The 13,415-nt window shown below is 40.3% G+C and overlaps 1 protein-coding gene across 2 annotated transcripts in view; it reads left to right on the plus strand.

Annotated features, from left to right (window-relative positions):
- Nucleotides 1–13,415, plus strand: part of LOC309383414 (uncharacterized protein) — a 38,476-nt gene that overhangs the window by 13,660 nt on the left and 11,401 nt on the right. Inside the window, exons 2-6 of one of the 2 annotated variants that reach the window (XM_081935941.1) lie at nt 1,075–1,685; nt 2,530–2,644; nt 2,762–2,829; nt 3,888–4,017; nt 9,494–11,278. In XM_081935941.1, coding sequence (XP_081792067.1) covers nt 1,266–1,685; nt 2,530–2,644; nt 2,762–2,829; nt 3,888–4,017; nt 9,494–11,278 — 2,518 coding nt within the window. In that variant the 5' untranslated portion in view covers nt 1,075–1,265. Of the gene's footprint in view, nt 1–1,074; nt 1,686–2,529; nt 2,645–2,761; nt 2,830–3,887; nt 4,018–9,493; nt 11,513–13,415 lie in introns of those variants that run through there. The other variant, XM_081935940.1, reaches the window with a different exon arrangement.

Here is a 13,415-nt window from a genome sequence, read left to right on the forward strand (position 1 = left end):
CCCAAGGCTCTGTTTTAGGCCCAGTACTCTTCAACATCTTCATCAATGATTTGGATGAGGGAATAAATGGGGAACTCATCAAATTTGCAGATGATACCAAGCTGGCAGGAATAGCCAACACTCCAGAAGATAGGCTTAAGATACAGAAGGATCTTGACAAACTTGAACATTGGGCACTATCTAATAAAATGAAATTCAATGGTGAAAAGAGTAAGGTTCTACATTTAGGCAACAAAAACGGAATGCACAGGTACAGTATAGGTGATACCTTACTCAGTAGTAGTAGCTGTGAAAGGGATCTTGGAGTCCTAGTGGACAACCATTTAAATATGAGCCAGCAGTGTGCAGCAGCTGCCAAAAAAGCCAACACAGTTCTAGGCTGCATCAACAGAGGGATAGAATCAAGATCACGTGAAGTGTTAATACCACTTTATAATGCCTTGGTAAGGCCACACTTGGAATACTGCATTCAGTTCTGGTCGCCACGATGTAAAAAAGATGTGGAGACTCTAGAAAGAGTGCAGAGAAGAGCAACAAAGATGATTAGGGGACTGGAGACTAAAATATATGAAGAACGGTTGCAGGAACTGGGTATGTTTAGCTTAAGAGAAAGAAGGACTAGGGGAGACATGATAGCATTATTCCAATATCTCAGAGGTTGCCACAAAGAAGAGGGAGTCAAACTATTCTCCAAAGCACCTGAGGGTAGAACAAGAAGCAATGGGTGGAAACTAATCAAGGAGAGAAGCAACTTAGAACTGAGGAGAAATTTCCTGACAGTGAGAACAATTAATCAGTGGAACAGATTGCCTCCAGAAGTTGTGAATGCCCCAACACTGGAAGTCTTTAAGAAGATGTTGGATAGCTATTTGTCTGAAACGGTATAGGGTTTCCTGCCTAGGCAGGGGGTTGGACTAGAAGACCTCCAAGGTCCCTTCCAACTCTACTATTGTATTATAAATATTAGATATTAATTCACAGGCACTAACTGCTATAATCCTGTACTATCTTAGAAAAATACTTTCTTCCATTGGGATTCAGGGATTAAATCCTTTACTTTCTAATTCATCCCAGATACACACATTGGATGCCATCTGTACATCCTCTTGTAGAGGCAAAAATGTCTCTTGGACAAAGACAACTGAACAGGTTGTTCTGGTCATTACTGTGGCTAGAGGAATGGTACTGTGAATGAAAAGGTGTTTGGAGATCCACAAGATTCCCTGAACCCATGTGGAGTTGCATTTCAGGGCAGAAAAAAAATAATGGAAAGTGAACCTTTAGGAAGTGAGGGAACTGGAAAAGGCCCTTCTGGTATTCGGCCTGGGAGCCAAGGGAAGATCTGGGCAAGAACTGAGCAGAAGATTCAGGAGGAGAAAACCACCCTCTCAGACATTCAGGCCTGGAAATTCAGGAGCATCCGATATCAGGAGGATGAGGGTCCCCGAGGACTTTGTAGTCAACTCCACTACTTTTGTAGTCGATGGTTGAGACCAGAAAAGCACACAAAAGCGCAGATGCTGGACCTGGTTGTTCTGGAGCAGTTCCTGGCCCTTCTGCCCCCGCAGATGGAGAGCTGGGTGCGGGAGTGTGGAGCAGAGACCAGCTCCCAGGCGGTGGCCCTGGTGGAAGGTTATCTCCTGAGCCAGGCGAAGGAGGAGGAGAAGGAGAAAGTTGAGTTGCAGGTAAGAGACCATCATGGAATTAGAAGAGGTTTACCGTATTTTTCGGAGTATAAGACATACCTTTTTCCCTCAAAAAAGAGGCTGAAAATCGGGTGCGTCTTATACACTGAATGCAGCATTTTTTGCCTCCTGAAGCCCTGTCCCCTTCACCAGAATGGCTGTGCAGCTTGTAGGAGGCTTTCAGAGAGCTCCTAGGCGCTGGGGAAGGCAGAAATAAGTGAAAAACAGGCTGTTTTTTGCTCAATTTTGCCCCCCCCAGCCCCCAGGAGTACTCTATAAGCCTCCTAAAGGCTATGCATGCAATTTTTTTGATGAAAAATGGGCTCGTTTTTACGAAAAATGGGGCCGCTTTTTGCTCGTTTTGGGGGGCCATCACCCCCCAGGAACACTCTGCAAGCCTCCTAAAGGCTATACATGCCTCTTTAAAAAAAACACGGGTCTGTTTTCCCCAAAAATGGGTCATTTTTGAGAGGTTTGTTTTTTTAAAAAACATTTTTTTAAAAAAATTGCCTCTTCAAAATCTTGTTGCATCTTATACTCCGAAAAATACGGTAAATATAATGTCGCTTTATCGGTGAGAGGGGCAGTATATAAACTTAATAAATAGATAATATATTTGAATTCTTAACCTTTCCCTTCCAGCATTCTGTAGCATTTGTAATATGTGGAGACATTTCACTAATTATTTGGGACATTATTTCATTTTCCAAGAAAGATATAGGACAGCCGTTTCTTCCATCTTTCCAGCCACACTGATGCACATTGGGGGCTTTGAATTGGTGTCTATAGAACAAGAATCCTCTTCAGGATGTGTTAATTCTTTTCCCCTGCCTATTATTTCAAGTCCTTTCTGGTGAAGATCAGAGATCCCGAGATAAAGAGGCATCCATCAAATCTCCCTCAAGAACTGTTTTTCAGGAAGATCTGTCAGGAAGCTCCAAATCAGGACACCTCAGGAGGTAAAATAGAAGTCCTTCCACTCTTAGCTTTCTCATTTTCTCTTTGTCTTCTCTTCTATAGAAAACCTCTTCCTAGTTTTTAAATTATACAGTTTTAAAAGTCTGTCTTTCTCACAGGCAAGAATAGAAGGAAGTTGTCTCTTCCTTATGCTGGAGCTGAAACAATGATTGAACCTCCAACTCAGGTAAAAAGAGGAACTTATTGAATTTTTATTCTGTCTTTCTTTCATGAAGTGAAGTATATAGAATTGTTTCCTTATATTTTATATTTTACTTATATTTTACTCTGGGTTTTTTGGGGTGTGTGTGTATGTGTGAGTCATTTTTGTGCTCCTGAGCATATAGAAGATTCAAGATTATTAGGAAACATTTTAGTTAATGGCCAGTATTGAATCTCTTTGTAATGATTATTCTTTCTAGTTTTCAATAACTAATTTCTTTATAAAATCTTCAAGGAACTCGTTCGTAATTCTTTGATTTGGAATTGTGCAAGGATGTCAAAATTAACTACTCATACGGGAACATTGCCACTTTTAAAAAGCTTTCTTTGCAACCAATAATTATTGTATGAACCAATTAAGCAGATCAGGTTAAAAAATAAGGCAGAGTATAGCATTTAGCAATAGCATGTAGACTTATATACTGCTTCAAGGTGCTTTGCAATCCTCTCTAAGCAGTTTACAGAGTCAGCATATTGCCTCCAACAATCTGGGTCCTCATTTTATTGAACTTGGAAGGATGGAAGGCTGAGTCGACTTTGAGCCTGGTGAGATTCGAACTGCCAAATTGCAGGCAGCAGGCAGTGAGCAGAAGTAGTCTGAAGTATTGTGTTCTAACCACCGCAACACTGGGACTCCTTCTGCAACCACAGGGAGGATTGGAGTCATTGACGGGTGAGGTTTTAAGCCCACCTGCCAATTGGTTCTTTCTAGACGCTGAGAGTCTTTTGATTGATGGATAGATGGACTGATGGACAGATAGAGAAAGGTAGATCAAGTGGGGTTACTTTTCACTGAATAGCACTGAAAGTCCTGCAGTATCAGTCAAGTTGATGAAACTTGCTTGAAATATTTCTTCAGTCAAAAGTTTTTGCTTTGTCCATTTTCTCACCTAAACCACAGAATCCTACCAAGTGCAGCCATTTGCCTTAGTGCATAGCTTTGTTTTAAGAATCTATAAACAATGAGAGTGGTTTTTTTTACAATTCCTCCTGGACCTTTTGTGTACTCTTTTTCACTGTCAGGGGGGCCTTGTCTCCTTCGAGGAGGTGGCTGTGTATTTCTCCAAGGAGGAATGGACTGAGCTGGATCCTGACCGACAAGCGCTGTATTGGGAAGTCATGATGGAAAATTATAGGAACGTGGACTCTCTTGGTAAGGGTGTTTCCTATTTTCCAATCAGAGAGTTCAGGAAGACATTTCATAATTAGATGTCACAACTGTTCCTTTTTATTTTGATTCTTTGCTCAGTCATCCATATTTTTAGACTGGATTTGGCTTTTTTTAAATTCACCTATCATGTCCTTTCCAAGGACTTGCATTAGGCAGATGATGTTATTTTATTAAAGTAATTTTGCCAGAGTAAAACAACCATCCAAGTTTTGAATAGGAAATAAAAAAGCAGGCGGTAAACAAGTAATCCAATAAGAAAAATTATGAGGAAAGAAATAAAGAGGAAAGAAAGAAAAAGTAACAGAAGTAGCTTCTGATCTTTTTCACAGCAGTTGCAAGTGCAAGTGCATTTTAGCCTCTCTCTCACAGACTACATCATAGTTTTCTTCTTTCCATCTAATCTTCAAACCCATAGATCACATGTTCATGGTCTCTTTTTTTCAGCAAAAAGTCCATGAGGTTTCTAATAGCTAATAAATGTTTATACTTGTCAATTATCTAATGAAACACATCAATTTAGCCATCTCCATCAACCATCACTTCATTGTAGATACAGTACAATATAGTACAATTATGGTCACAGCCATAATTTGTTCCATAACTTTGGTTGCAACCCGTTTGGGTCATGACCCGAACCTAATTTTGGAAATTTGGCCCTTACCCCCCAAAAATGGTGTGGAATGGGAAATCGACTGCGGGGGGGGGGGGGGGGATTGTGAATTTTTTGGTCGGAACCTGATTTGGTCGTTGTCAAGAAGCGTTCATGACCAGAGGTTCTACTGTATTTTAGAGTCCTTCCATCTTTTGCACATAATAGTTTCCCTGTGGTTATCATACATAGAAAGAGCCTCCTATGACTCTTTTCTAGATGCCTATCCATTACTCCCAATAGAGAGCATTCTTGTTTCAGTTGGATTTTGATCTTTAAAATTGTCTGTATCATATCTATTTGAATCCAAATTTTTCTAGCTTTTTTACAAGTCCCTAAAGGATGATAAAATGACCCTTTATGTCAATCTCATTTCCAACATTAATTTGAATTATCAAAACTTTATTTAGTTTTGATAATTTATTAATTAATTTTCTGGTGTAATATACCAATACTGCATCATTTTATTGGTTCTCTTTCAGAATATAATAATAAATCCTTTCAATTCCTTATTTTCATTCAGACCAGGCTACAAAATACAGTTGCAAACTGGGCAGACCCAATTTTGCTGTTTCCTTAGCTTTCCATCTTGGAGAATTTTATAATTCACCTGGGTTTTTTTCTTTGCCACGCACACCTATATACTTTCTATATTTCTGTGATTCCTTAAATGGTATACTGATTTTCAAAATAGTATTGTTTAAAACAAAACATTCTAGGCACTATTGTCACAGAAATTCACTCCCAACAACTGCAATATATCCCATTTTTCTTTTTTCTCAATATTAAAACTAGTTTTTTTCACTGATTCTAGTTGATCTTCCATTTTCATATTTTTTAACATCTTCATCTTTTGATTATTTGATTATTAATCTTAAATAACCAATTTCGTTGTATTTAAGTACAATGACAATAAAGAATATACTTACTTATAAAAATACTACGTTCCTTTAATTTTTCCATTAGTACTTGTCTTTGAATTCCCTCCAAAGATTCTTCCAAAATTACCATAAAATCCTCCGCAAATGCCTTTAGTTGCAGAGACAAAGGACATCCTTATCCCCTTTTCTATCTCACAGTTTTGTTAATTCTCCATTAACAATTTGTGTTTTTAGCATAGATTGGTTTCACTTAAATACTACAATTCTATCTGAAGTCCATATCTTTCCAAATGTTAAACAAGATAATCCAATTCTGGTTGTCAAAGGCATTCTCCACATCTAAGATCAGTGCAGCCTTTTTATTATGTTCTAAGTTAGAACAGTTGTTCAGTTAGAACAATTAAACAGTGATACAACTTGCCTCTAGAAGTTGTGAATCCTCCAACACTGTTTTTTTTTAAAGTTTTTAAGAAGAGATTGGACAACCATTTGTCTGAAATGATAGTGTTTCCTGCCTGAGCAGGGGGTTAGACTACCATAGAAGACCTCCAAAGTCCCTTCCAGCTCTGTTATTCTGTTCTGTTCTATTCTATTCTTTCCAAAATTTGCAATATTTTTCTAATAGTCACAGTTAAGGTAATCTCTTAACTGTCAATTAGATAAAAATCAATATTGGTCTTCATGAATAAATTCTTGTAAAGCTAGTTGCATCCTTCTAGCCAGGATCATTGCAAAAACTTTGTAATCGTGTTCAAAAAATGATATTGGCTGGTTGTTTTGGGGGTAATGTCTTTGACCTTTTGATACTACTAGCTTTTTCTTATTAAAAAATCTCCAGTGATGTGTCATTTTTGGCGTAGCAGGAGGAAAAGGCCTACCCTCCTCCTTCTCTGAGAAGAACTCTAATGGTTCTCTGATTAGATACATCCTGTGCCATTTATCATCTGATGAATACTTCTATTCAAATATATCAATTTAGAGACAAATTAACTCCTTGGCTTGAAAAGATGCTTGAACTCCATCACCCATTTCAGCTTTGGGGGGCCAGATGCTTCCATATCAGTCCTGTGAAGGATTACTTGATGTTTTTGACTTAATAACTTTTCTTAATTTTCCGTTCTGAGCCTTTGAACGAGGGCCAACATGTGCCAATTTTCCATTGTGGCTACCGGCCCCCCCGGTTCAACCAGTGGATTCCATCACTGGCCATTGGGGGCGAGCAACTGGCCCCCGTGGAGCGGGCGCGCAATCTGGGCGTCCTCCTAGATGCCCGGCTGTCTATGGATGACCATGTGGCAGCCGTGGCAAGGGGGGCGTTCCACCAGGTTCGCCTGGTGCGCCAATTGCGCCCCCTATTGGACCGGGATGCCCTTCGCACAGTCACTCATGCGCTGGTGATGTCCCGTCTGGACTACTGCAATGCTCTCTACATGGGGCTCCCCTTGAGATGCACCCGGGGACTACAGCTGGTCCAAAATGCGGCCGCGCGGGCAATTATGGGGAGTACGAGGTACTCCCATGTAACACCTCTCCTGCGCGAGCTGCACTGGCTCCCTGTGGTCTACCGGGTGCGTTTCAAGGTGTTGATTGCCATCTTTAAAGCGCTCCATGGCACAGGACCTAGTTACCTGCGGGATCGCATCCTACCCCATACATCCCTGCGACCAATTCGCTCTCACAGAGAGGGACTCCTCCGGGTGCCGTCCACTAAGCAGTGCCAGAGGGCGGCGCCCAGGAGTAGGGCCTTCTCTGTGATGGGCCCAGCCCTCTGGAATGACCTCCCCCCCGACATTAGGACAACTACCGATCTCCGCTCCTTCCGCAAGAAACTCAAGACCCACCTGTTCCAACTAGCCGGCCTGGCTTAATTAGAACTCTACTCTCTAATCCCCCTGGCAATTTTAAATTGTAAATTTTAAATTTTAGGGCATTTTAATTGTCTTTAATTTTATTGTTACTGCTTTTTTAACTTTGTGGCTATTATTATTATTTATGAATTGTAAAAAAAAATTATGTATGCCTCCTCCATGCCATATGCTTGTATATTTGATTGTACGCCGCCCCGACTCCCTTTGTGGAGAGGGAGCGACTTATAAATTGAATAAATAAAAATAAATAAATAAATATTGCAAATATGCTATGTAGGGTTATTAGAAGAACTCTAGTTTTATTTTCCTGTGCAATTATGTGATTTTGGCAAGAGAAAAGTGAAAAGCAAAAGAAGGTAGTTTGGGTGGGAATATATCAGGCAATTGTGCAGCTGGTATCCAAATGAAATCCGAGCCTCAGACATGAACTTGTGGTTTTATACAGTGGGGCAAAAAAGTATTTAGTCAACCACCAATTGTGCAAGTTCTCCCACTTAAAAAGATGAGAGAGGCCTGTAATTGGCATCATAAGTAGACCTCAACTGTGAGAGACAAAATGTAAAAAAAAGACCAAACAATCACATTGGCTGATTTGGAAATAATTTATTTGCAAATTATGGTGGAAAATAAGTATTTGGTCAGTATCAAAAGTTCATCTCAATATTTCGTTATATATCCTTTGTTGGCAATGACAGAGGTCAAACGTTTTCTGTAAGTCTTCACAAGGTTGGCACACACTGTTGCTGGTATGTTGGCCCATTCCTCCATGCAGATCTCCTCTAAAGCAGTGATGTTTTGGGGCTGTCGCTGGGCAACACGGACTTTCAACTCCCTCCAAAGGTTTTCTATGGGGTTGAGATCTGGAGACTGGCTAGGCCACTCCAGGACCTTCTTACGAAGCCACTCCTTCATTGCCCGGGCAGTATGTTTGGAATCATTGTCATGTTAAAAGACCCAGCCACGTTTCATCTTCAATGCCCTTGCTGATGGAAGGAGGTTTGCACTCAAAATCTCACAATACATGGCCCCATTCATTCTGTCCTGTACACGGATCAGTCGTCCTAGTCCCTTTGCAGAAAAACAGCCCCAAAGCATGATGTTGCCACCCCCGTGCTTCACAGTAGGTATGGTGTTCTTTGGATGCAACTCAGCATTCTCTCTCCTCCAAACACGACGAGTTGTGTTTCTACCAAACAGTTCTATTTTGGTTTCATCTGACCATATGACATTCTCCCAATCCTCTTCTGGGTCATTCAAATGCTCTCTAGCAAATTTCAGATGGGCCCGGACAAGGACTGACTTAAGCAGGGGGACACGTCTGGCACTGCAGGATCTGAGTCCCTGGCGGCATAGTGTGTTACTGATGGTAGCCTTTGTTACGTTGGTCCCAGCTCTCTGCAGGTCATTCACTAGGTCCCCCCATGTGATCCTGGGATTTTTGCTCACCGTTCTTGGGATCATTTTGAGCCCACGGGGTGAGATCTTGCGTGGAGCCCCAGATCGAGGGAGATTATCAGTGGTCTTGTATGTCTTCCATTTTCTAATTATTGCTCCCACAATTGATTTGTTCACACCAAGCTGCTTGCCTATTGCAGGTTCAGTCTTCCCAGCCTGGTGCAGGTCTACAATTTTGTTTCTGGTGTCCTTTGACAGCTCTTTGGTCTTCACCATAGTGGAGTTTGGAGTGTGACTGTTTGAGGTTGTGGACAGGTGTCTTTTATACTGATGACAAGTTCGAACGGGTGCCATTGATACAGGTAATGAGTGCAGGACAGAGGAGCCTCCTAAAGAAGAAGGTACAGGTCTGTGAGAGCCAGAAATCTTGCTTGTTTGTAGGTGACCAAATACTTATTTTCCACCATAATTTGCAAATAAATTATTTCCAAATCAGCCAATGTGATTGTTTGGTCTTTTTTTTTTTTACATTTTGTCTCTCACAGTTGAGGTCTACCTATGATGCCATAGGTAGAATTTGGCAACATTTCAGAAACTAATCACATGATTTCTGACATCTTTTTTCCTAACCTCATTACCAGCTTCATTTATCTTTTCCTTTGAAGGTGCCTCTGGGCAGAAGAATAAAGATTCCGTTGAACCATTCCAATTGATTAGACATGGAAAAGGAATTGAAAAACATGCAGTTCAAATAGAACTAGAAAACTGTGAGAGAAACTGGAATAAGGAAAGCTCATCTTCCATTGATGCACAGATTCAAGGCTTTCTTACCCAAAAAGGAAAACACAAGAAAAAGCATATTGGGAAAGATGTAAGACTAGTCAAAGATACATCCAATGTAAATGAACATTATTCAACCCAATCCAAAGGAGAAGATTATATATGCAGAGACAATGGAAAACATTACAATGGGACTTTCACTCTTTCTCGAGAAAATGGATCTCTTACATCTCATCAAAGGATCCACACAGGAGAGAAGCCATTTAAATGTATGGTGTGTGGAAAGGGCTTTAGCCAGCAGAGCAACCTTAGTTCCCATAAAAGGATCCATACAGGGGAGAAGCCATATAAATGTATGGAATGTGGAAAGACCTTTACTCAGAGTGTTCAGCTTACTTGCCATAAAACAATCCACACAGGGGAAAGGCCATATAAATGCAAAGAATGTGGAAAGAACTTCAGTCAACCCAGTAGTCTTACTGTTCATAAAAGGATCCACACCGGGGAGAAGCCATATAAATGTATGGAGTGTGGAAAAACCTTTACTTACAGTGGTCATCTTACATCCCATAAAAAGATCCACACAGGGGAGAAACCATATAAATGCATGGAGTGTGGAAAGACCTTTAGTCGTAACATTCAACTTACTTCCCATAAAAGGATCCACACAGGGGAGAAGCCATATAAGTGTATGGAGTGTGGAAAAGGCTTCTGTGAAAACTGGTCTCTTACTGTTCATAAAAGGATCCACACAGGAGAGAAGCCATATAAGTGTATGGAGTGTGGAAAGGGGTTCAGCCAACATAGTAATCTTACTTCCCATAAAAGGATCCACACAGGGGAGAAACCATATAAATGCTTGGAGTGTGGGAAGATGTTCATTTATAGCAGTCATCTAACTTCCCATAAAAGAATCCACACAGGGGAGAAGCCATATAAATGCATGGAATGTGGAAAGACCTTTACTCATAACATTCAGCTTACTTCCCACAAAAGGATCCACACAGGAGAGAAACCATATAAATGCATGGAGTGTGGAAAGGGCTTCAGCCAACATGGTAATCTTACTTCCCATAAAAGGATCCACACTGGGGAAAAACCATTTAAATGCATGGAATGTGGAAAGACATTTACTCATAGCAGTCAACTTATTCCCCATAAAAGGATCCACACTGGGGAGAAGCCATATAAATGTATGGACTGTGGAAAAACCTTTACTCATAGCATTCAACTTAGTTCCCATAAAAGGATCCACACGGGGGAGAAACCATATATATGTATGGAGTGCGGAAAGGGCTTCAGCCAACATAGTAGTCTTACTTCCCATAAAAGAATCCACACAGGGGAGAAGCCATTTAAATGTATGGAATGTGGAAAGGGCTTTACTTATAGCAGTCACCTTACGTCCCATAGCTGGATCCACATAGGAGAGAAACCATTTAAATGCATGGAATGTGGAAAGACCTTTACTTATAGCAGTCATCTTACTTCTCATCAAAGGATCCATACAGGAGAGAAGCCATTTAAATGCATGGAGTGTGGAAAGGGCTTCAGCCAACGCAGTAATCTTACTTCCCATAAAAGGATTCACGCAGAGTCAAAGCCATATAAATCTCGGGCATGTGGAAAGAGGTACAAGAGGAGCAACGGCCTAAAAGAGATACATTTAGGTGAGAATGTTAATTCTAGATTTAGTTGGTTAAATTTATTCATTTCCTATTTATGCATACAGATCCTAGGTAGGGAAGTTTTTTTTTTTAAATTTGACTTTCACAATTGGCAGGGATGAATTTACTGATGGAAATCAGTAATTATTTTAATCATAAACTCTGAATTTTTCAAAATACTGTCAGCTGGAGGTGGCAAATTCTATTGCACATTAAAAAAAATTGTTAAATTTATATTTGTTCCAGATTCCTGTTGGCAGCCAATTTCAAGAAATTGGTGATTTTAGGCATCTCTGTTGCTGGGCTATTATTTTATGAAGATGTTGTCTTTATTGTGTCTTTATAAGTGAGCTTCTTGCTCCCAACTATTTGTGCTTCCCATTTGATCATGGTTTTTGGAGAAATACGAACAGATGTTTAATAAGCACCGCTTCCCCAAGCAGCAGAAAGAGCTGTATTTCCCTGATGCATTTTTTTCAAGGTTTATTGGTGTTAGTTCCGCTATAGCCAATATATAGATAAAAATTCAATTGATTCGCAGTAACTTTTCCTAGTTAACATTTTTATTCTTTTCCCTAGTCTTAACAGTTGTTTTCCCCCTTCCTTTTTCATTCCTTAATGCATACACAATTTCTCAGTGGATTTTACACTTCTCTGTTCTCGCAACAATTTGGAAATGGCAAATTCATTGGATTTGAATGAATATTATAATTGAAAGAGAATTCAAGTTTACAGAGTGAGATGGAATGTGATATTGAATTACTCAATTAAATAACTGGGGTATTAAATTAAAAATCACAACCAAGAGAAATTGCACTTTGAATTTTTCATGATTTCCTTTCTTTCCTTCCTTCCTTCCTTCCTTCCTTCCTTCCTTCCTTCCTTTCTTTCTTTCTTTCTTTCTTTCTTTTTGTATCTAGTTAAGGATATTCCGGAGGATCAGGACGGAAGTGACTGCAGTGTGTTGACACTGCAAACTACCAAACAAGAAGAGAGATCTTTGGAAACCAGTGGGGACCAAAAGAAAATAATATGAAATTATGAAAAATTACTTCAGTTCCTCTTGACTAAACCCACAGGAATGAGAAGGGGAATTGCCTGTGAAATGTGAAAATACCAGAAAATAATGCTGGCCAACAAAGATTTTGCATTCTGTACACCTTGATGTATCTTATAGATTTTTGGCTGCTAATCACAAAAATAGCCTGTCATTTTAATATGCTGTGTACTGCTTTATAGAAATCTGCCCTTTTTACACAACAGCAATGTACACCCTATAACCATGATGGCAAACCTATGGCATATGTACCAGAGGTGGCATGCAGAGCCCTCTCTGTGGACACGTGCAGTATAACCAGCTAGTCTTTGTGGGTGCCAGGGCACCGGAAAACGGCCTGAAAGTGGCCTGACAAATGGCCAAAAAACAGGCTGTTTCAGGTCTTTTGGGGCTGTATTTGGGGCTGCTTTTGTGGGTGTTTTCAGACCATTTTTGGGCCATTCTCAGGCTGTTTTTGGGGCCATTTTTCAGCCCATAAACTGCTTGAAAACAGCTTGAAAAATGGCAAAAAAAAACCAGGCATGCGCACCAGCCAGCTGGTCTTTGGGTTTTCAGCACTCCGGGGACCGCACATGCATGCACATGGATGCGCATTCTGGTTTGGGCACTTGGTGCCAAAAAAGTTTGCCAACACTGCCCTACAGTATCTGTTGGCTGTATTGCACAAATGCAAACCATGAAAACATGGAAACCTTGGTTCTAATTTACATGAAAGCTGGAACACGGCCAGTGAAGTAAAAACAAGGATAGAGAAAGCTCGAACAGCACTATTCAAAATGAAAAAGGCCTTCTGTAGCTACGACATAAGCCTAAGATTGAAAATCAGGCTTGTCAGATGTTACATATTTTCTATTCTGCTCTACAGAGTGGAGTGTTGGTCTCTGACAGAAAGTCATTTGAAGAGACTAGAAGCATTTGAAATGTGGATTTACAAGGAAAGATTGAAGGCAAATGAGGTCCAGGCAGAAGAAAAACATGGCTTCAAAATCTAAGGGTCCGGTTTAGACAAAACTCAACAGCACTTTTTCATGTGGCTGTTGATAAAAATAGGATTGTCAACATGATCACCAAAGTCTGATGATG

This window comes from Natrix helvetica, assembly GCF_964273705.1.
Source record: "Natrix helvetica genome assembly, chromosome: 1".
NCBI classification, from domain to species: Eukaryota; Metazoa; Chordata; class Lepidosauria; order Squamata; family Natricidae; genus Natrix; species Natrix helvetica.